This window comes from Tasmannia lanceolata, unplaced genomic scaffold (assembly GCF_043159265.1).
Source record: "Tasmannia lanceolata isolate RefF3 unplaced genomic scaffold, GAP_Taslan_0.1 ptg000002l, whole genome shotgun sequence".
Lineage (NCBI taxonomy): Eukaryota > Viridiplantae > Streptophyta > Magnoliopsida > Canellales > Winteraceae > Tasmannia > Tasmannia lanceolata.
In genome coordinates, this window is record NW_027518679.1 from 55,659,043 (window position 1) to 55,683,784 (window position 24,742).

The window sequence follows — 24,742 nt, forward strand, 5'->3', positions numbered from 1 at the left end:
GGAGGGACCGACTGCAATGAGCAGTGTCCCAAAAAATCTAAAGCAGTTTCACTATGGTGCTATATCAGCCCCATGTTCTGGAAGATCCATTTCTAATTCGAATATATGGATCCGTGAAATGGATCTCTTTGAGTAATCACTGTGGTCGGGTTCGTTGTTTCTCAAATGGAAAAAAACATCTTTTGTCATTAGAGGCATCATGTCTAAGTGGCACACTAGGTCCCCCTTTACCCTTAACTAGCCTTTGAATCCCAACACCACGTGTCGACTTCCCATTGGATGTCAGATTTTATCCCCGCCTGTTGGGGAGGAACCTAACTATTGATGTCTTAGTATTTTATGTGGTTCATATCATGGGAAAAATTATATGGTGCAAGGGCTTACAACAATAAAGCCTTTGCACGGTGAGAGTACCATCCTTGATGTCTAATCCAACAGCAGCTTGTATCAAATATCAAGGGCGGTACCCCTACTGTATTGTTGTAAGCCCTTACACCATATAAAATTGGGATTACCGTATCTTGTTTTCCCTGTTTGTTTTGAATTTTGAGAATTGATTTTAAGTCCAAAATTGATTATTGGACTAAAAATTGCATTTAATTTAGCGTCTAATAATTAGTTTGGGTCACAAAATCGATTCTAAAAATCTAGAGGCCCTTTGTTTTGGACACTTTAAGAGGGCACAGCCTCATTCTAATATAATCAGGTATGCCCACTATAGCCTATCGAGCCCCCTCTTCAATTGATGTGCTTTGCTTTTGAACCTCTTTTAACCCAAAAATATGCAAATCATCAATCCAATGTCTAGTAATATCTATCGTCGTTGAATGCGAATCCTATCTGTAATGTTCATTTCACATGTTGAAAACAAAAAATACACATGACTATTAGTGCACATGGCAATTTTAGGGAGGGCTCTTCAGATCAGCCTGACTCAATTGGCCTTACAGAAACTAGTAAGAAATCACTTATCATGCAAATGAGGAATAAGACTCCATTTCTTCTGATGTAATACAAATTTTATGCTAATTTTTTAATGTAAAAAATGGACGTAAAATTTGTTTTTACTGCCATTTTATGTCGAAAGAAACGGAGTCTAAATATCATTTATATAAGGGAAAAATACAGATACATCCCCTCAACTATGGCCAAATTCCACTTCTAACCATATGGTTTCAAAGTTACTAAAGACACCCCCTAAACTATCCGTGGGTTTTTTAATGTGAAGGAGTAGACGGAGAGGAGGAAATGACTATAATGCCCTCATCTTCCCCAACTAAAAATTAGGGTTTTCATACCTAGAAAACTAAAAAAATTAGGATTTGATTTAAACCATTGTTTATTTATCAGCGTAAACCCTCAATATAAGGGTTTTATTTGTCTTCATTAACATCATTATCATGCTTTACACAGAAACCCAAATATTTTAGATCCTTTTTTTTGTTTTTATCATTGTTTTTTCGTGAAATGTGGGGTTTGATGTAGCCATGGAGTGGGGTTTCATTGTCTGTGGTGGAGGTGACGACGGTGGCTGGAGATGGCAACGGCGGCGGTGGCCGGAGGTAGGAAATGGTGTGAATCTAATTCCTCTGCAAATGGCTTAAAACCAGTGACGAGGGTATTTCTATCCTCAAAATATTAACCATGGTTAGTTTTAGTCATTCCGTTAGGTTAAAACTAACTGACCGTCAACGGAGGGGGTCTACTTAAAAATGTCAGAAAGTTGAGGGGTGTCTTTGGTACCTTCGATACCATGGCGTTAGAAGTGGAATGTGGCCATAGTTGAGGGGGCGTATCTGTTTTTTTCCGTTCATATGAAGCTGGTAATAAATGCACCCCCTGTTTTTATGAGGGCAACCCTTCTTTAATGTTTTTGCAATGTCTTTCCATAGTTAATAAACCACCAGGAGGGATGGCAAAACTATCTTTTTCATTTGAGGAATGATAGATGCAGGGGCCCTCTTTATGCAAGGGCTAGAGAAGGGCCCTTGAAATTGAATGGATGCACGTCATTTTTAAAATCGGTTGAGAAATTGAATTCGGTTGCACTTTTAAAATCGGTTAGGAAACTAAATTCGGTTGCACTTAATGACGTGAATCTATTCAAGGGCCAAAAAAATATTCCATAATTGTAGGGTCCGCTGTGAGCGATGAGCAGGGAGGGAGAGACTTGAGAGGGTGAGAATGAGGGGAACATGAAAAGCCCCTAAAAATAGGAAAAACAAAAACCCAATTTGAAGCAGCGTATTCTTATTTATTGTCTTTAGGGATTTCTTCGTGCTATGACAATGCTCTCTCAAGTCTCAAGCTCTCTCCCTGTCTTTTGCCTCCTCTTTCACAATTGGACCCACAAATATTCGGTTGCGAGCAAAATGGGAATCCATTTTGTAAAAAAAGATGGGGTCATCTATGTCACATGCCCACACGCAAAAGAAGAAGAAGGAGAAGGAGGAGGAGGAGAAGAAGAAGAAGAAGAAATCGAGAATCTCCACCAACGCTAAACATTATTATGAAAATGACTAAATCATGGCCATTTTTCACTTTAGCCTTTATTTTACTGGTAAACATGTTTTAAACTGTCTAAACAATGCTTTGAAACATTGAGTCTTAAACAGCTGCCCTACAAAACTTGTTTTGCTTTGTTTTTTTTTCCTTCAAAAAACACCATTTAAATGTTACAAAAATACCCGGACGAGAGACATAAATGAATAAAAATACGAAGGGTATTAACATACATTAGAACTCTCTATTCAGATCTAGGATGCTCCATAAGATTTTACAACTATGTCAGTCACAATTTTAAATAATTGCGAACTTTAGGGATTTTGTTTACTGTTTTTAGGGATTTCTCATGCTAAGACCTTGCTCCCTCAAGTCTCTCTCCACTCGTGCCCTCTCAACTCTCTCTCTTTCTCTCTTAGGCTCCTCTTTCACAATTGGACCCACAACCAAAAGGGTTTCTTGCAAAACGAGAATCCATTTTGCATCAAAAGATTGGGCCATTTATGGTGACCTAACGAATAGGGCAAGAATCTCCAAAAAGCTACAATTCACGGTGAAAATAGCAAATAGTTGGTCTTTCCCACTTTAGTCTTTATTTTCTGACGGTGCTCCGTTTCGGAAGTGTTTTTGTTCCATAAAAAGAAATATTTCATGGTTGCCAAAATGGCCCTTAATTTTTTTGAAACTCATGGTTTCGTGAGGACATATAGTTCGAATGAAAACAGCTTCATTAGTTGCACAAAATAGTAGTTGATTTAGGGAAATGATATAACCACTACCGTATTTTATTTTGATGAACGCACTCCTCACTTTATTAAAATTATTAAAAAGTACGGTATGGCCCACACCATAGGATGATCCAAATCGTCCACATTAGATGGGCCACAGCCTAAATAGGTTGTGCTACACAAATCATTTCCATAGGTTGATCTTAACCCTCCGATCTATAAAGGGACCATAAAGGGACCGAAGATTTAACATAAATCTCCCATTTCAGTTTTCAAGTAGAGTTAATAGCACATGATGTAAAATTCATAAAATACTGAAACTTCAGATTTTTGTTACCAATCCCTTCCGACTCGAGCCATTCATTATTATTTATTCCAAGCAAATGCTTTTAACAGGAAAACATCATTGCTTCAAATGAAATGACAAATTATCATAGCTCTACAAGGACATGAAGATATCATATTTTATTTTCCTAAAATACTCATAAAAATGTCATATATTAAATTTCATTACAATCTCTTTACCAATATCTTGTAAGTCTGTAGAATATCTTTGAACAACATATTATAATACTAAGAAAATAGAATTTAGACACGCTAGATAAGGAAAACAAAGGACTCAAATGATCCAAGAATACTCAGATAAGGCAAACAAGAGACTCAAATGATCCAAAAATACTAGAGACCTATGAGCAAACCGATGGCAAAGAAATAGATTTCAAGCTCCCTGAGGTCAACTTCCTGCTATCCAGCATCAATGGACTTTGATGCCTCTGATTTCTTGAAGGTTATCATCTTCTGACTCAACTTTCCATTGCTCTCAGTCTTCCTCAACTTTTGATTGTTTGTTCTCCGTTGTTTGTCCTCTATTTCTAGTGGTTTGTCCTCAATAGGGGGAGGGCTATCTTCTTATGACCACGCTTCCTGTTTTTTCTGGCTTTTCCTTATCTTCCTTACCAATATCTTGTAACTTTAAGACCAATAACCATCTTCAACATCGATAATCATTTTCAAGTACTATATAGATGGAAATTATATCCAAACATCATCTAAAACAACTAAATAATAGTTGAATAAATCTAAATTTGACCCATACAATTCAACTTAAATCGGACAGTTATAATTTAGAATTATAACTCCATGTTCGTTGTAAACAAGTTCAGTAAGAGTCATCTTTCCTATATTACCTGTTCCATGATCAAATCATGCCGTTATGCCATCTTTATTTTTGTTCCAACCAAGAAGCTCCCTTGTTTCAAGCTCCTTCACTGCTTCACAATTGAACTTATTTTTCACATTAGTAATATCATCTAGTCCCCCCATCATCTAGTCTCCTCAAAACTATAACTTCATGGCAAAATGAAACTCATCTCCGAATAATATCAAAGGGGGAACAATTGCCTTACCCAATTCTTGCCAATTCACATGAAATCTCATCAATCTCTGATATGAGATACGCCAATTTTCTTTTTACTTAAGCAAGCTCTCTTCCTCCCTTGCTTCTTTTCTGCACATCAAGAAGAAACAAAAATTTGTACAAAAAAATGAATAAATAGATCTAAGGAAACCATTCTAAAAAAAAATTAAAAAAAGATACAAGGAAAGACAAGATAATACACGTTTTAATAAACAAAAAGTACTTTCCATAAATAAAAGACTTAAAGACTAGCATCTCATATGAAAGAAGATTACCTGTGGCAGTACTGATTTTTGGCCTCTATAGATGATTGCAAAGGGGGCTTGCTTGCCCAATCCAAGAAAGTAAAGGGCGGTGATGGAAGAAGGCTTTTGCATTGACCAAGTAGGGTTTTGAGGTCTTATATAGAAACTTGGGAGTACTGACGGGCGTACGTTCCTAATCAAATCTACGGTGACGATTTGTACTAAAAGGGCAAAACCATTCAGAGATAAGATAAGGTCAGGAGCACGTGGTAGCAAAAACAGCTTAGAAGGACACTGACCCTTGATATTTGATCCAACGATTTAGAGGATGAAAGAGAATATCCTCGTGATCCTTGGATACCAAATTGGCATGTACGCCCGTACAACTGCATAAAAAAGTTGCCAGTTGGAACCAACTTTCTTAAAACGCTGGGGTTGTAAAAGAAACGCACTATGGAAAAAGGTGGATCGTCCATGGACTAGGCCCATTTTATGGTTTCCAAAAGCATGCCCTTAATCCAAAGGTCACAACTTTCTAATTAGAGATTGCAAATAGGTCATATTCCAAATCTGTACCCACTTTGATGGTTAGGGTTAGCATTTGTCTGGAGGAGTAAATGGCAGCCCTAACAAACAGGTTTTTTTTTTTTTTAAAATGTCATTTATGATTTAAGTAGGATTATTGGGAAGTGATATTTACGCCCCTTTTGATCACCAGGGACACCCAACGTCAGTGTATCAATGGCAAAAAGGGAGATGATGTACTTTGATTGCAAAGTACACTGGCAAATGGGTGTCCCTGGTGATGAAAGGGGGGTAAATATCATTTCCCGGATTATTGAGGAATGATAGATACAAGGGAGCCCTTGCATAAAGAGCCAAAAAGGGCTCTTCATTTCATCAAATGTAACTGATTTTACTTTTTCAACTGATTTTAAAATGTAACTGAAAATGACTCGGATCCAATGAAGAGCCCTTTTGCCGCTCTTTATGCAAGGGCTCCCTTGTATCTATCATTGCTCGGATTTTATTAAACTTTGAAAAAATATCCCTCAGGAAGGGATGAAGAAGAATATGAACGGTATTTTCATTCATTATTATATTTGTACCCGGCATTTGGATCTAGGATATGATTCTCCATGGCGTTCTGATTAGGAGAAATAATGTCGCACCTTAAGATATGGATCCAATGAACAGAGTTCATATCCAGCTGTTGTGCCCAAATCCTGTCCATTAATAATCAAACTCTTTGGATCCATTGGACCATCAGGTTCTATTGACACCTTTAATAGACACTCTAAGTATCGTTACGTGGACTTGCCCCCAATAGGGTTCGGTTGCAACACATGGGAGCCCACCGATTGGTTGGACCCGACCAATGGAATGTTCACCAATTGGACGGTAGAGATGATTTAAACGACTGTGTGGATTGCATAGAAAAAATCCATATGCAAAATCTTCCTTTGTGGTGCTCCCCAGTCCCCACTTACAAATCATGTTTGATTATGGATTGCCCAAGTCGCCGGCAAAACTTCAAATCACGATTTGAGTTATGGGTACATGATTGATGTATTCTTTGTGCCACTATTTTATTCTGCTACTAAATTTGTGCCACTGCTTTATTCTGCTACATTTGTTTGCTTCTGATAGATATGGATTGCCCAAGCAGCTGACAGAACTCCATATCACCGCTTGGGTTCATCTGTTCATTTGGACTTTTCTTACAATTTAATCATCTTGTTTTACCAAGACCCTCAAGCCTTTTCTTTGTTTCGATGTAGCATCGTTGTTCAGTAATAGATCAACATTTATGAATTTTCATTGCTTAAACTTTGCTCTCTACTGCGACACGCAGTGTTGAAGTTTATGAATTTATGGTTGTCCGGTAAATATTTGGTGGCCTTGGAGATGGTAATGTATAAGTCATAGATTTTTACACACATGCCCATCCCTTCTTTTTTTGTACTGTGAATTTATAGTTTCTTTTAAAAAAAAATTGTAGATTGGTTCTCACAATGTAGTATTTATGGATTTCTATTAGTACATCATATGATCATATAAATTATCTTTCCCTCAATGATGTTGCCAGAGAGACTATTGGAGAATCTCAAACCAAGATGCAAGTATAGATATGCAGTGAGTATTAGGAGGTATTTTCAAAGCATGACTAGAGAAGTCTGGTTGGATAGGATGACTACAATATCACTAAGACAATCGTAGTCATGCAAGGGCACTTGAATTCTCCTTTGATGATTTGACCTTCCACTAAAGATCCTATTAGGTGCATGAGCAGCTGAAGAAAAAGTGAGCAAGTGTCCCTCTCGTACTTACAGAGAATGCATGTAGAGAAGTGCCCATACAAGAACCCGGTCTTGCATGAGCAGTTAAAAATCACGCTTGCCAAGTTTCATTGGTGTTGGCTGGATTTTTCTTTTTTTTGATGACAAAGGGTACATCTAGCCCTCGCTAGACCCCGCAATGGCGGGAACGTCGTGCACTGGGCTGCCCTTTTATAGGGTATCGCCACGCCATTTTAGGGCAGGACTAATTCCTGTGGATGCACGCATTCACCCGTAAACTACGTGCATCGAGTAACTGCAAGGGGACTTGAACTAGAGTATATGGGGAGCAAATCCACGACAGTAGCAGACGTGCCAACCTCATCCGGGTTGCGTTAGCGTAATTACTTCTGTACAAAATTGCTTCCCACCAATTTACCTTAATTTAACTTGGAATTCCATGCTAATTTAGAAGAGTATTATCAAACGGAATCATTCATTGAATTTGTATGGAGCTTGATTTGTTCCGTCACATTTTTGGATTCTTATAGTTTCAATGGCCATAAATATATTATCCTGCCATAGAGTCCATTTGTCATAGCAAAATTTGGGGCCATCCTCATTTCCTTTGTCCTTCATAAATATTTATGTATATCACCCAAACATCCCTTTAATATTACTTTCTATGAATCTGTTCATATGATAAGACAACATGGTCGTTGGCTTCAAGATTAATAAATTCCTCTATTTTTGTTGGGATTTTCGTTATAGATTTGTATACGTTTGTTTGTTTGATTTTGTTTTTAATTTTATGATTTTGGGTTTATCATATGTTTCTTTGTTTGGAAGAGTATGTTCGGTGGCTACACTTTGAATCCCTCGTATGGTTACTACTTTTTATAGCCTCAAATAACATTTCTTCTCAAAAGAAGAAGATAATTTGCCTACTTTTGTGAGTTTATTTTTTCATTAGGTGTATTTCAGAAGGTTCCTTTTCTAGAATTCTTATTACCCAATGAATTGGTGGGCTTCAATTCCTTCATGTTTCTTATAGGATACTTTAGTAAAATATGATCTTATTTGATTGGGTTTTCTTATCTTATCAAAATTATAATCTTGAACTAACTTGAATAATTTATTTGACCTATAGTATCATTTGTCCCTTAATTATTTGTCATCACCTTACATTATTTCTTACAAATAAATCACTCGAATATGCAAATATCTACTGTCTCCTGGCCATTCATTCTATTTAAGTAGTGGCCTAACTAATTTAAAACTATAGAATAAACTTACTTTCTTTATATTTTAAAGACTTCTATACATTATCCATGAAAGCTAGAAACAAAATTTTATTAATCATTTACGTTTTCTTGGTTGCACTAGTTCTTTCGTCGCCACGTGCATCGCATGGGGTTTATTATTAAGTATAGATGGAATGAAAACAACTTCATTACTTGCGCAAAATAGTAGTTAATTGATTTGATTTAAGCTTAAATTCAAGCTCATCCATTATGGGGTGCATGGTTTTAAATGAACAGATTTTATACGATGAGTGTGGTGAAGTCCATATTTTTCGAAAAGTTTAATGAGCCCACTTAGAAAGATGATCCAAGCCATCCATTTATTAAACCACAATGTAAATATGGCATTCACCGTAGATCATCTCAGTAGGATGATCCCAACCCTCCGATCTATAGAGGGACTACACATTATGTAGAAACCTCTACATATCGGAGAGTTAGGATCATCATTAGTTACGGTTTAGTGATGGACACAAATCCATTGCTATTTCCTTATACATCCATCGTGAAAACTCTAAGCAACGACTTTTTTGACACAAAAATGTTACTATTAAACTTGCACAATATATAATGGGCAATGATTTTTTTTCAAACACCCCCCCCTCCCCCCGCGCCCGGGTAGGATAATGCGGCCCCTTTTAACATGATTTGACTTCAAAAGGCGTTAAAGTCTACCCATAATTCACGTTAATAGGGGGCGCATTATCCTATAAGGGGGCGAAAAAATCATCTCCCTATATAATCTATACTAACGGTTATCGTATCCCTCGTTGATTAAGTATATTTAGCGAAGACTATAGATAAACCATTGTCGATTATAAATCTTTAGCGATGGTAACCTTCACACTGACGCTATAATTACAAAAATGATTCATTCAATAGGATATATTCGTGATAGATAATATTTGCCGCAGCCAAATTTTCGCATTGGGGATGGTTATATTAAGTCGCCATTATATGTGCTTGTAGTATACCGCCAAACATTACCGCCTACATCATTTTTGGGCCAACGGCAATAATCGGTCACTATTCACTATAGGTCATTTAGTGAGACCATTACAAATATCCGTCGCCACCTATATTTCTTGTAGTAATTTATTCCTTAAACAAATAGGGTTAAATCATCCAAACTTTTCCAACTCAATTTACTCATTATTATTAATTTTTTTCCAAAAGTTTGGCTTTAACTAAAAAATGTTTCTTCAAATGCAATGACAAATTATCATAGCTCAAGAAGAAGGATACCAAGACATGAAGAAGATCTCACAATTTATTTTCCTAAAATATTCATAAAAATATATTACATTTCATTACAATCTCTTTACGAATATCTTGCAACTCTGAACACACTCTTTGAACAACATTAAAAAAATTAAATGCTGCAAGATAACATAAAAAAATCTCACGTCATATCTCCTTGAATTCTTGTTCTAAATATCACAATATCCCTTGAATTCTTCTTCTAAATATCACAATTTTCTTACCGGTATCTTGTAATTCTAAATAATTTCCCTTAAACAAGGACCAACCGTCATCTTCAACTATAATATATACGAAAAATTATACCCAAACAAGTGAATATTACTTGAACAAATCTATGTTCGTTGTAAACTGTTGGAGTTAACGCAAAAGCAAAAGATGCCACATCAGATACGTGATTAGATGTGAATGGGCTTATATGGACTTGGGCACCCTCCCCTAAACGATTAGCTTTTAAGGGTGAGTTCTACCTCAGTCCCATCAATTGGTATAAAAGCAAAATGGCCCGATTTAAAGAGCTACAGAAGAATACATAGATATGTGGTATCGGTTGGGTATCAAGTGATATTAGAGGCTTATTGTTTGGAAGCATAGTTGTTTATGTGGATTGGAATGGAGAGTTCTACAAGAACCATGATCAAACTTGCAGGATCAAATTGGATGATTTAGAAACGTAAAATGGAAGTATCTTTTATTGTAATGATTCGTACGAACCTATTAAAGGTGGTGAGGCCAGGCAGACTAAAATGTCTGATAGGGTTTGGGAAAAATTGAATAGAAAGGCTATCGGACATATTATGCAGTAGTTGGATGAATGTGATAATGTGTCTAGTGAAACGTCTGCATAAACAAGTTTTGTAAGAGTCATCTTTCCTATATCACCCATTCCATCAATTGAAATGATCAAATCATATATTGCATGAATTCACCCATTCACCAATATAGTCGTTATGCCATCTTTATGTTTGTTCCAACCAAAACTCAGAACACCAATTAAGGAACTCTTAATCTTATCTAGTCCACCAATCATCTCGTCCACTCAAAACTAGAACTTCATGGCAGACCGAAACCCAGATCCGAATAAAATCAAAGGGAGAAAAAATTGCCTTACCCTCTTCTTACCAATTCACATGAAATCTTAGCAATCTCTGGTCTGAGATATGTAAATTTTCGTTTTATCCAATCAAGCTCTCTTCCTCTGCCCCTCTAACAAAAAGTCCACCTCACACCTTCTTCTTTGTTTTCTCTCTACACATCAAGAAGTGACACATATTTGTATAAAAAAATAAATAAATAGATCTGAGGAAGCCATAAAAAATAGATCTAGGGAAAAACATGACAAAACAGCCTATGCTAATACACGTTTTTAGAAACGAAAAGGTACGTCTGATAAATAGCAGACTCAGGACCAGCATTTCATAGGAAATAAGATTACCTTTGGCAGTAGTTGAATAATTTTGGATCATGAGATGATTGTAGACGGACTTGTTTCCTCAATTCAATAGTAAGAAAGGGAGGCGATGGAAGAAGGCTTTGGATGAACAAGTAGGGATTTGAGGTCCTTATAAAGAAACTCAAGAGTCAATATGGGTGTGTGACGTGATCAAATCTACGGTGAGGATTTGCGCACCCTTGCTAAAAAGGCAACTCCTCAGATAAGGACAAGAGCAGGTAGACACCTCTTTGGATATGGTGTCATCCAGCCACGTCAAAAATTAAAACTTGCCTCTTCAAACCAACTTTCCTAAAATATACTCTATGGCTGGAAAAGATGTGCACTAAGGATGTAAATAGGGTTGGCAGTTAAACCCGTGAAAATGGGGATCCGCTCCACGCCCCATGGGGTCAGGATTTCCCGATTGAAGTTGGGACGGGGATTAAAAAAATTACCCGAAGCGAGGATGGGAATGGGGATGGCCCCGCCCCGTAATACCTGTCTATGAAATTTACATAAATATCAATATATCTTTAATATTACAAAAATACCTCCATAAAGTGATATATTTTAGTTTGGAACTTTGGAATCTAATTTATTAATTGTATGGCTAGATTAAAAAAAAAAGGTAGAAATTTTAATTATAGCAGGGATGGGGCGGGGACTGTAGTGTCCAGAGCGAGGATGGGGATTTTCCCGCCATCCCCCGAAGCGGGGACTGGGACGGGGAATGCAACACCGGCCCCGCGCCACCCCGTTGCCACCCCTAAATGTAGATCCATTATGAACCTGTTGGGTCCCACCTTTTGATCTGATTCCAAGGAATAGGCCCCACTTAGAAGTCACCAATGCCCAAAAGGGCAACCAGAGATTGCAAATAGACGTCAAATACTGTATATAAGCTATCAGTACATATTCAAAATGTGTACCCAATTTGATGGTTAGAATAAGGGATGTCATTGGATCCACCTATGTCTTGTTCAAGATCTGTTCAGATCCCTTATCGGTTGGATCCTTCTTGGAGGGTTTCGGATCATACTTATTTTGGGTGACGATCTATTGTGAATTGGACGTCCTGTGTCTTAGCATAGTTTGCAGAGTTTTTATATGATGAAAGGCCTTTATAGTCCATTATTTTTCAAAAATGGGAGGGTGGTATTGCTTCAGAAGTGTAGTAAAAAAACTGTTAAATACACAGAATTAAAAAAAAATGTTCAATGAATTTAATGTATTTAATACGTTTTGGTTTTTAAGTATAACTGATAATGGGTATATGTGTATAAACAAAAAGAGGTGAGAATCTAATCAAAGGAAGGAAAAAAAATCCAAATTACACTTATTAAATAAAATTTGTTATTTTATTTGCACTTTATCAAAGTTGTAGGACTGTAGATGAGACTTGTGGTGGCCCTCCATACAAACAGATCGATCATTTGCCACATGTTGCTTGGGCCAAAAGATTTGTTCGAAGAACAACCTTTAATTTTGATGAGACCCAACCTCATTTAAAGATGAAACTCACTAAAAAGAATGAAATGAAAGCTCCATAAGAAGAAAATCAAAGCTAAAACTAAAGGGCAATGATACCCGTGCATGAGACTTTCATCTCGCACGGCTCGTAAGTGATAAAAGAAAGAAGTACTCATCTTCTTTCTTTTTTGATTACCTTCCTCGCGTATGTATAAGACCGAATCCATTCGATTTCGAAAAAGGATTACTAATCCTTAACTTTTTGACTTTTTGAGGAATCCTTCATCAGTGGTTGTGAATGAGACCAGATATAATTTGATCGTTATGGGCAAATCCAAAATCTTTGTAGATCGAGCCAATCATTAGTTCCCAACCATAAGGCGAGTGGAATCCGATACATAAATCAGTTAATAAAAGCATAGAAAAAAGCTTTTATAGTGTCACTTAAGTTATAGAGGAATTCCTGAACCCAAGAATTCAAAATGAGAAGTTCTTCATTACCCAGAATAGAATAACCGCTTAGAATAGCGAAACAGATTATATTTGCCGAGAAATCCAAAATGATATGGATATGATCTTCATTGTTCATTTTGATCAATTGTATCGTTTCTTGGTGGATTCCTATACGAAACTTTTGTATCTGTGTCTCCGGGTAGTCCTTTATCATTTCGTCCAACAGGAATAGTTCTTCTAATTCTATGAATCTTTCTAGAACGTTGTTTTCTTGAATATCATTCAAAAAAGTTTCGGATTGCCTGGTTCCAGACTTTTATTAAATGAGAGAGATATCCACCAGGGCAAAAAGACTATAGATGCAAGATACAGGAGGGGAGTCAATGCTTTTTTCTTTGTTGGCGCTTTTTTTTGAATCTGTTATGTGAATTGTTAATGAACCTGCAATAAAGTACCTCGTATTTTACCCTCTGCTTCTGGTTGTCTCGCAATACTTTCTACAGCTTGCCCGCTGGAGTATCTTGACCAGCTCCAGGTCCAATTGAAGCAAGCCCTACGGCCAATCCAGCATCAATAACAGAAGCGGCAGAAATCAGTGGATTCATGGTAAGCTCCTCGCACCAAAATAAAGAAATGGTTAACAATACAATCACTGAATTATGACTTATTATTCCATCACTAAGATCCATCGGGTCACTACTAAGTCTCTCTCTGTCTGTGCAACATGAACCTTTGGTGGGCCCAAGAATTAATTTGTTGAAATCTTTGAACAAGGTAGGCCCCACTCATATCTTAAAAAATGAACTGGACGGCCAGAACCGTCCATTTGATAGGCCACAACTAGGGGTGCAAATTGGGTCAGGTACAGCCAGAAAAAATAAAAAGTCGGGTCGTGTTTGGGTTCGGGTTGAGTTTTCCTAACCCAAGTTGCGTTCGGGTCGGGTTCGCGTTTGGGCAACCCAACATTTTTTATAATTTTTTTTTTTTTTTGAGTACGCTTAAAAACTCAGGTCGGGTCGGGTTGGAAATCGGGTTTGGTTCGGGTTGGAAAAAATGGTTCCTCGGGTTGGGTTGGCCTCAGGCCAACCCAAGTTGCATCCCTAGCCACAACGTAGATAGGTTGCGCAGCAAAATATCATTTCCACAGGATGATCTTAGCCCTCCGATCTAAAAAGAAACTGCATATTATGGAAACCTCTATAGATTGGAGGGTTGTGATCATCCTATGGAAATGACTTTTGGAGGACAACCTATTTACATTGTGGCCCATCAAATGGATGGTTTGGATCATCCTATGGTGTGCGCCCACAAAATCATTTCCATAGGATGATCGCAGCCCTCTGATCTATAGAGGTTTCCATAATATGTTGCTTCTCTTTAGATCGGAGGGCTAGGATCATCCTATGGAAATTATATCATGGGGCACAACCTATTTATGTTGTGGCCCATCAAATGGACGGTTTAGATCATAGATGTGTGCCGTACAGTTCATTTTATACTGAAACACGGAGTCGGATGCAGGCAGACAGTTCATTTTATACTGCCAACTTATAATGTGCATGTGGTTTTATGCTGCCCCGTGATGAAATCGGTGGCATAGTTAGGATCTATTATTGATTTAATCACCTATCATTAAATGCTGAAATTGAAGTCGCTCCCTTCGATTTGAGTTCACGGCTTGCAAAAGAAGTTGGCAATCAAGACCTAGTAAAGCCAGATGGTTCTGTCTCTATAGCTACTAAACATGTTTACTGTTTCACTAATACTTCTTTTAACTATCCATGTATTTAAAATTCACGAATGAGACTTAGATCTGAAGTGTTAGTGGCTGCTTAGATTCAATCTGAACCAGCTAGCCTCTCTTCGGCTAAACAACCAGTCCCTGAAATATACCTCGCAAGCTTCACATCTATTTGTGGTCACAGTTGCATTTTCTAGTTTTAACTCTGAGGGAGACTTGAGTTCTACTAGAATATAGGATATCATCCCATCCACTTCCGCTTGCAAAATGTGGCATTATAAGGATGCAAATTGGCTGGGGATGGCTTGCTCTATCTCATATTTAGATTGAAATTGGTGATGTTGGAATGGGCTGGCTTAATTTTCATGGGCATTTACTTATTGAGCCAAACCAGTACTAGGACCTAATTCCAAAAGATGTTTCTTATTACTTTAAACATCCTTTAATGTGTAGAACACTGGATGCATAATGCAAAAGAACAATAAGAACTAAGAGAGAATGATACAACAAGAATAATAAATATAATCATAATTACAAAGTTTTTTCATTCTCTAAAATGTAAGGATTGTGGCATCCATGTTGTAGTATTGGAACACTATTAGCTCTACAACAAATTAAAGGAAACACAACATTAGATACGAAATGAAATGAAATTTACCTCATACTAATCATCCAGTGACCATGGCTTAAAAAGAGGCTGGAGGCATGACATTTCGCCTTCGTCCTCCCACTCTAACCCTTCAAACCATGCTTCTTCTCCTTCAATCTCTTCAAGTTTAGGTGCGTTGTGGGGTCTTACCGGAAACCTCTTTAAATCCGGGCAATCCAATACCCGAATAGATTTCAAAGAAGGGAAATCAAGAAATACATGGGACCCTCCTCCTCTATTAAGATGGCAGCAGAGACTTCTAAGCTTTCGGAGTGCGATCAAGTTTATAGTCTCTAATCGAGAGAGCAGACTCTCTTTATCCACCACACCCAATTCCTGCTCCTCTCCCTCTCCAGTTATTGCACCTCTATTGCTGCACACTGATGTACATGGAGGTATAACAATTGTTGGAGGTCTCGTGCTATGTTCCACGTGAACAGATCCTTTAATTTGGGGCCAGATTCGATGGTTATTGTTCGTAGATTTTGGAAGGTTAGAGGAGGTGGCAATGAGGAGAAATTCTGTCTTGTCGTATTTGCCAACATCACTTCCTCATCCGAGATTATTTTCTCCAACCTAAAGCAATTTCGAACATAAAGATGCTCCAATTGTTGAAGGCATAGTGCAAGAGCAGGGGAGAATAGACATCGCAAGCTAGAGCACTCAGCCACAATCAACATGGTTAGGTTGTGGAACGTCCTAGTTGGTGGTATGGCCCCCTTCCAAATACACGAGAGTTTGGGCAGTTTTCCTAATTCCATTTCTTTCAATGTAGAGAGAGGTGATGTAGGAATAGCATGACCCTCTTCTCTTATCCCCTCTTCATAGTGAAATACCTCCTCTAACTCTTCACATTCGTGTACTTGGAGTTTCTCTAGGCTATGCAATCCTTCAAGCAGATCATATGATAGGATATTTTTTAATTTCCTACAATGGTCAATCTTCAGCTCTATCAGGTTCCCATAGAATCTAATAGGAAGCGGGTCGTGACAGATTTTCTCTATTTTATTAATTTATTCCTCATGTAATCTGGTCATCTATGGCTTAGAAATCTTCAGCCATTTAGGAATTCCTGTAACCAGTCTGCCATCAGAGGCAATATCTCTTGGATTTCTAGGCTTCTGATTTCGTGTGCAACCCAACTTCATCTTGAGTTAAATTTGTATGTAAACTTGCAATCTAAATTCTACTTTGGGTGCAATTTGTGTAAACTACTGTTTTCTATATATTGCATGTTGGTCTAACCAAACTGCATCTTGGGTGCATTTTGTGTAAACTACTGTTTTCACCCAATAATCAGTTTAGCACTCATAGTCGGTTGTCATAATATTAAACGAACAGGACCTAAATTATGCAAGTGTAAGATTCTGTTCTATGATAGTAAAGCAGAGGGGCACCATCATCTTAAGTATCCATCTCAGGAGAACGAACTTTAGCTTTTTGCCAACTGGCTTCTTGCATTGCAGACTTTCAGTGCCTTTTTTGGTACCCAAGGTGTCTTATTTCACTAGCTGTAACATTTTATTAAGCACAGGGTTTTGAATTATGCAGTTTGGATTACAAAGGTTTCTTTATGACTTAATGGCAAGCCAGCCATTGTTCAAAGGATCAGTGTTCCCATTGAGTGTCTCTTGGGTTCTATTGGGTGTGAGATCCATTATTTTTAGAACATAAAGGTACAATATTCGTTCAAATCTGGTTTTCCTGAAGAACTTGCATTAGTTGTGATATAGTTATTTATACATGATCCTAGGTCTAGATGATATAGTTGGGATATAGTTATTTATAAATGATTGAATGTTCTCATCCCCTTTGGAAGGAGTGCCTATTTGCCTGTGTGCTTCAAGCTTGCAGGTTTTCGGTTGGTTAGGAGTGCACTCGAGTCTGGTTGGGGCCGGTTGAAGCCAATCCTTGCCCAACCTGAGATACCATTCCCTCAAACCTAACTCAACGCAACCCGACCCTCTCGAGTTGAGGGTCAACCCTAACCCAACCCACCTCTATATATCTCAACCCTAATCAATCCCGTCTAACTTCTTTTTGTCCCAAATAAAGTCGGGTTGAGTTGTATTAGGTCGAGTTAGCCTGAGGCCAAAAAAAAAAAAGCACACAACCCTAAGACTAAGAAATTCATGACAAAATTAGGGGACTATGTTTGGTCAGGTTGCCCAAAGCCTCAACCCTAACTTAATCCAAAATTAAATTGGGTTGGCTTTTTCAAACCCCAACCCAACTTCGCCCAACCTGAGAAATGCCAGCCCAAACCGAGCATTGAGTTGAACCCTTCAGGTTCAGACTGACCCCTACCCAAGTTGTACTGCCAATGTTGATATGAGTAGTAGCACTATCTAAATTTACCAATTATGTATACGGGGTGTAGAAGACTAGTCATGCTCCTTAGTTTATTATACTTAAGTATAATGAAAAGGTGTCAAACAATTCAGGATGCTACTTCATCAAAGGACCAAAATGTCAAAGTTGTTATATCAAATCTTTGATTTGATTAGACCTGATTGTTGATTAGGTAGGTGGTTAGTTTAGGAAAGTTAGCTTGATTAGAATTATGTTCCCAAATCTTCTCAAATCTCTTTCTATGTTTATCCTAATTGTAATGCATCCAATAATAAAAGAAATCTCTATTTTCTACAAAAGTTATGGGTTCGATCCTTCCTCGAGAAAATAAACAAGGGAGACAACTGAACAAAACCCATAAGAATAATCTATACTCTTTATTGTATCGTCAAACTGAGAAACAACAATGAATCGACCATATGTCTCAGTACTAAAACAAAAGAACCCAAAAGAACAAAAGAACCCAAAAGGAGAAGTCAACGAAAATAAGTAATCATAGCATCAATCTTGTGAAAGATTTGATGGGGTTTCTAAAAGAAGAAAGAGATGGCAGAGACGAGGACGAGGCCTGCAACTCTAAATCCGACAGCAAGAGAAGAAGCAGAGCTTTGGGAGGAAGGTGGTCCACCTGCCTCCGGCGGTGAGGACAAAGGGGAATTAGCATCAGAAGAGACTACATTAATGGTGACCTTTTGGCCGGCTTGACAGTGCCCGGTGATTGTGCAGATGTAGTAGTGGTTGCCGGTGGAGCTCAGAACAATATTAGCCGGGCCTGTTGTTGTAGTTGAGATGGGGTTTGTGCCAGTACACGCATTGTAGTCCGTCTCGGACACTTGAGCTACATTGTGTGATCCAGTGGTAAAATTGAAAACTGCAAATTGTAAGCAACACACTCACACAGATCAGTGATGCTTCCAAATAATTGAATCTAAGTGTAGTATCGAATTTGACACAAAATTCACATGAGATTCATTTCTTATAATCAATCTCTATCGTGATCTTTACTGAAGATTGTTCTCTTAGCAATAAAAAACGAAGAACCCCGATCTCTCTTATTCAGTGTTGCCAGAATCAACTCTGATCAAAATCTAAATGAATTCTAAAAGTAGAAAATACTCGATGATTAAAATCGGAGTTTATAAATCTTTGCTCCAAAAATGAATTTTAAAACTAGAAAATACTCAACTGATTAACATTGGAGTTTATAAATCTTTGCTCCGGATGGGTAATGAAACCACAATGGATAAGACATGGTGATAGAGAATAGTAGGACCAGCGTTCAGGAACGCCCGTAAATATGTTTTTATTTTAGTGACGTTCGTGAACGCCGGTAAAAACCTTGCCGGGGGCGGGGGGGGGGGGGGGGGGGGGGGCGGGGGGCGGGGGGCGGGGCGCACCCTCATGTTATATGTGGCTCGGCCCCTGTCCGTATCATTGTTTAGTTTAGTTTAGTTTAGGATAGTGACTAATTTTAAAGATGATAGACAATGGCAAATATTCACTCTAAATTTAAGTGACGAGGTGCATAAATTTAAGAAGGAAACTACATTTTAACGTTACCAACCCTATTACCTCAATTAAAACAGTTATACCAATATATTGAAAAATAATTTGATGTGGTTTTTAAGAGATATTTAAAAAATTTAATACACCTATAAGACTGGGTTTTGGGTTTCTGATTTTTTTGTTTTTCTGTAAACGCAACTAAACCATCCCAAGATTGGGTTTGGTTTTTCGAACTGAAAACCGACCCAACCCAAGACCCGTGATTTCTGAATTGACTCAAGGTATTTTTGGGTCAGGTGGATGCGGCATGGGTAAAACCTGACCCAAGTTGCAGCCTTAGAGATGAGCTTTCCCAATGTTCTTGTGCTCTTCCAAACAGACCCTAATTCCCCAAGGACTCATCTATCAAAATCAGTGCTTATAGCTTTCTTTGCTTTAAATAGGTGAAGAAATCATGGATAGAACTGATACGGATGTAAAATTTGTATCAGAGACAATTAATAATAATAATCTAAAGAAACATCAATCCAAGATAATAGAAAACATTAACAAAAGAAAACATGCACAGATGGTTCAATTCTATAATAGAAAACTTAGGGTCGGTCTGGGTCAGGGTACCAGAGGCATTAACCCAGAACCCGACCCGACCTAAGTCAGGGTCTAAAAAATTGAACCCTGACCCGCCCTCAGGGTTGAAAGATCCAGCCCTGACCCTGTTCGGGGTTAGGGCGGGTCAGGGCCAAACTTGCACCCCTACTTAAGCAATGAAACAGTGATTGACATTATTTGAAAGTTTAGTAAACGGAATCTATAACAGGAGAAATTATATGGTGAAAGGGTATATGTACCACCCTTTCATCATATAATTCCTCCTATAAGAGACCCAAATTTCAGAAAGGCTCTGTTTCTTTGGTAGGAAAATTGCCTTAAAACAAATTTGACGCCCATTTTAAAGTGAAAAAATGGATGTAAAATTTGTTTTATGCCCATTTTAGATTGAAAGAAACATGACCAAAATAGCAATGCTCAAGAACACATATATAGATAAGTGAGACCATAATGATGGAGTTTTTATGTGATGCCCGACCGTGTAGTACCGTCAAAACGGTACCACCCTTGATATTTGATCCAACGGCAGCCCACTTTTTAAGAGGCTGCTGTTGGATCAAATATCAAGGTTGGTACTTTTGAAGTACGACCTTCACCTTCACGGGTCGGCATCATATAATTTCTCATAATGATGAATGGAAAAGAACTAAAGTATCTTTACCTAGAGTATCGCCTACAATGAACGTCTGATCTGCAGCCCAACTGCTGTAGGTTGGAGATACTGTCCATCCTACACTTCCTCCGACCACATGAGTAGTGGCCGCTGCGGCACACTGAAGCAGAGCAGCTAAAACAAGAACAGACCCAATCAAACTCTTGTAGGAACCCATCTCTCTCTTCTTGCTATAGCTATCCCCGTCTATATTGTTCACAGCTCGCCCCTCTCTCTCTCTATCTCTGTTGGATTGAATGAAATGAAATGAGGAATGGTTGAGAAGAGAGAAGGCCACAGCATTGCTACTTATAGAGGTAAAATACACGTTGCTAAGAGAAGACGGAGAGGGTGGTTGAAGGAGAAAGGCAGATCGACTTTTCACACGTAACCGACCGCCGAATTTGTGGAAAGATGATGAAATCTGTATTGCATTTTCGTGTGGGACCCACTTTGATTGCCGCGTGGGACCTACAAATGGAAACGCTCACCGGTCCTCCTCCTCCTCCTCTGCCTCTGCTGGGACCAACACCAACTACTGGATCGAAATGACAGAAATACCCTCCGGTCCCTAACGAATTTATCAAACCTATCTCTCTCTCTTCTACAAGAGAGATGCTACGAAGAGGGTAAACCGTTTTGCTTTAAAATAATGTTTGAAGTGATAACACGTGTATATTACGAGAAGAAAAATTACCAGGATTATAGCATGGGTGGGGCTCATCATTTTACAAAACATGTTTTGATAAGGTGAGGCCCATCTCTTGTTTTAATTTGGTGGGGGGCACCATCTCTACACAAATCCATGCATTCTCACCCATGCATGCCCCACCCTCTCGACTCAAATCCATGTGTAGGGTGCCCATTTTACACCATGTTTGGATAAGATCAGTGCCACCAATCCACTCAAACCCATGCATCCCCTTGTTTTGATGGGTGGGTCCCATGATCTCCACCCATACCATGCATAGGGTGGGGCTCAGCATTTTACACCTTGTTTTTTTCCCATTTTATACGATGTTTTGATGGTGCGGTGCCAGCCAACTCCAGCCAAACCCATGCATATGGGTGAGAATACCATTTAACACCCATATGCATGGGGCATGTAGGTCATGCCCCAAAAAATCATTTCTATAGGATGACTACCCCATGGGCAAAATAGGATCACATGGAGCGATTCAACTTCGTTCCGGAAAAACAGTAAAACAGTGCCACAAAGTGGCATTTCAAGTCAAAAATGGAGAAACATGTGAAACTAGCTCGGATTGTAGAACACTCTTCTTGGCATTTTATTGGTTTTTTCATTCTCTAGAGAGAAAAAAAAAAAGAGCACAGAAGCGCTCGCCGAATGTGTTGAAGAACACTCTAATTTCCTCACATGGACACAAACAAAAAATATTAAATTATGTTGAAAATTTTTTTCCCAAATATTTATCATATAAAAATGACAAAAAAACAAAAAATTAGATTATGTTGATGATATTTTCAACTTTGGAACTTGTAAAAAAATATGACAGAATCAATAAAATATCACATTTCAACAAGGAAAAAGATCAATTTTGAGGACTGCTTCAATAAGTTGGAAATTTTCATTCTTTATTGTAATGAATCCATTTGTTTTCTTTTGTCACGACTATGAGAATAGATCGGTTTCGAGGACTGCTTCCTTATTAGAATAGAAACATAAGAAAAAGAGATACCAAAATGTCAGGGAAACTTTGCGTATCCTCCTCTACTCCTAACTCTTTCACCTCTTTTGTATGTTTATTTTATTTAAGGCATGACTTTTGGCTTGTTTAGTACAAGTCAAAGAGACACTTTATGGACTTTCGAACCTTCCAACTAAGTCGTTAATGACAAATGTTGCATGGCTCGGTCATGGGTTCAGCCAGAGCAACTCTTTTATGTCAGCTAATTTGTACTCTCAGGCTATGTTTCGATTGCTGAAATCAAGAATCAGAATCGATGGGTCAATGTCTTCATCTCTTCAAGTCTTCATTTTCACCATGGATCATCTTCTTGAATCTTTTGGCTTCACATGGTATCCATGGTTGGTTCAAGCCTTTCTTCTCTTTGGCTCATTTGTTCTTCAAGATAATTCAAGCCTTAATCCATCCTTCCTTGATTTTAGTGTTTGATAGCTTGATTTTTAATATATGCACTTGAAACATCAAACACATTTGATAAGCACAAATCAACTTGTGTTTAGAATCATCAAAACATAGAAGATTGCCAAGGTGGGAACCATTGGGCTTACAATCCCCCCCTTTTTTATGATGACAAAACACAAGGTAATTGCTACATTTTAGCACAATTTGCCTAAAACTCCTCCCCTTTTGTCATCAACAAAAAGATGGGGTGAAAGTTTTAAAAACATAAGGTGACCCCAATCACCGATCGACACGTGGCTCCAAAACAAGAAGGGGGTTACACACCAAAGATGGTAAGCAAGTAATTACGCCCCTGGAGAAAACCCTAGAAACTTGTATTAGCCAATCACAGGTTAACATCTGCCCAAGGGCAAAAGGGTAATATAATACCTAAACCCTCACTATAAATAGCCTTCATAAAGGCAAAGGTAGGGGTCTGAATACCAAAAATTACTATTCATAACTTTGGTTTTCATATTTGTACCCATTACTGACTTAAGCATCGGAGGGCCTATCCGGAGCTACCACTCCGGGTTGGTCGTCTGACCTTGTGTTCCTCTATGCAGGACATAATCCCCTTACTGGTTCAGCCACTAGAGCATTCCAGATCAGCTCTTCTGCTACCTCTTACTACCCACTCATTGAAGCTATTTCCCATGTACATTTCTTCTAATTTGGACAACCTTGAAATGATATTTGGTGCTACCATTGTAAGAGTACCACTCTTCGTCAAGTCCAAAAGCTTCAGATTAGATAATTGACCTATTTCAATTGGCAATTCTTTGACCTCAGTTTGCCTTAAGCTAAGTACTTCAACTTTCTCCAGACCTCCAAGTAGGGATATGTTATATAAACACTGGCATTTATCTAAGCATAGTGTCTTGAGGTTTTTTTGAGTATGGTAGTGATGGGAGCAATGATGAAATGTTGGTATTGCTTAGATCCAAGACGACAACGAATTTCATTCCTTCAATGAAATTATTTGGAATTTCTTCCAAACCATTCTTCCGTTGTAGTAATAAGGTTAAGAGACGTGGGCAAATCAGCGGCTCAGGGAGCATACCAATTGAAGTTCCCATAAGTGAAAGCCTCTTACATTCATCCAAATTCTCTAGCCACTATGTCAATTCCAGTCCCAATTTAACTAGGAACCCATGCTCTTTTCTTGATGCGATCAATATGGCCACATCTCTTACAACATTGTGCATTTTTACACAGCCTTTGTTGTCACCGTCTAACAACAAATAAGAATCCTTAAGTTTTTCCACCAAAGTATGTATTCTATCCCATGCTTCCTCAAAATTATTGACATCCTTGAAAACCCTCTCCTCCCCATCATGTATCTCATCAATACACGCACTTCAATGTTATGATCTTCGGGAAAGACACAACAGAACACGAAGCACAACTTTGGTTCCTCACTTTCGATGTAGTATTATATTCACATCGTTGTTAAGTAATAGATCAACATTTATGAACTTTCATTGCTTACACTTTGCTCTACCACGACACGTAGTGTTGAAGTTTATGAATTTATGGTTGTCCAGTAAATATTCGGTGGCCATGGAGATGGTAATGGTATACGTTTTATATTTTTACACACATGCCCATCCCTTCTTTTTTTGTACTTGAATTTTTATTTTTATTTTTATTTTTAATTTCGTAGATTGGTATTCACAATGTAGTATTTATGGATTTCGATAAGTACATCATATGATTATATATTCTCTTTCCTTCAATGATGTTGCCAGAGAGACTATTGGAGAATCTCAAACCAAGATGCAAGTATAGATATGCACTGAGTAGCAGGAGCTATTTCCAAAGCATGACTAGAGAAATCTGGTTGGATAGGATGACTACAATATCACTAAGACAATCGTAGTCATGCAAGGGCACTTGAATTCTCCTTTGATGATTTGACCTTCCACTAAAGATCCTATGAGGAGCATGAGCAGCTGAAGAAAAAGTGAGCAAGTGTCCCTCTCATACT

General features: G+C 38.1%; 1 protein-coding gene and 2 long non-coding RNA genes across 3 annotated transcripts; all 3 read right to left on the minus strand.

Moving 5' to 3' along the window:
* Nucleotides 1-3,676: 3,676 nt before the first annotated feature.
* On the minus strand, nucleotides 3,677-5,071 carry LOC143887297 (uncharacterized). Its single transcript, XR_013254126.1, has 2 exons — nucleotides 4,923-5,071; nucleotides 3,677-4,737 (listed from the first exon to the last, which is right to left on the minus strand). It is a non-coding gene; the product is annotated as an uncharacterized LOC143887297 (long non-coding RNA).
* Nucleotides 5,072-9,727: 4,656 nt separating this feature from the next.
* Nucleotides 9,728-11,277, minus strand: LOC143887303 (uncharacterized). Its single transcript, XR_013254128.1, has 2 exons — nucleotides 11,171-11,277; nucleotides 9,728-10,983 (listed from the first exon to the last, which is right to left on the minus strand). It is a non-coding gene; the product is annotated as an uncharacterized LOC143887303 (long non-coding RNA).
* Nucleotides 11,278-18,193: 6,916 nt separating this feature from the next.
* On the minus strand, nucleotides 18,194-20,907 carry LOC143887310 (mavicyanin-like). The gene is made up of 2 exons (XM_077391423.1): nucleotides 20,612-20,907; nucleotides 18,194-18,706 (listed from the first exon to the last, which is right to left on the minus strand). Exons 1-2 carry the CDS (start codon nucleotides 20,778-20,780, stop codon nucleotides 18,366-18,368), a joined length of 510 nt encoding a protein of 169 aa, XP_077247538.1. The 5' UTR covers nucleotides 20,781-20,907; the 3' UTR covers nucleotides 18,194-18,365.
* Between the last annotated feature and the right edge of the window lie 3,835 nt (nucleotides 20,908-24,742).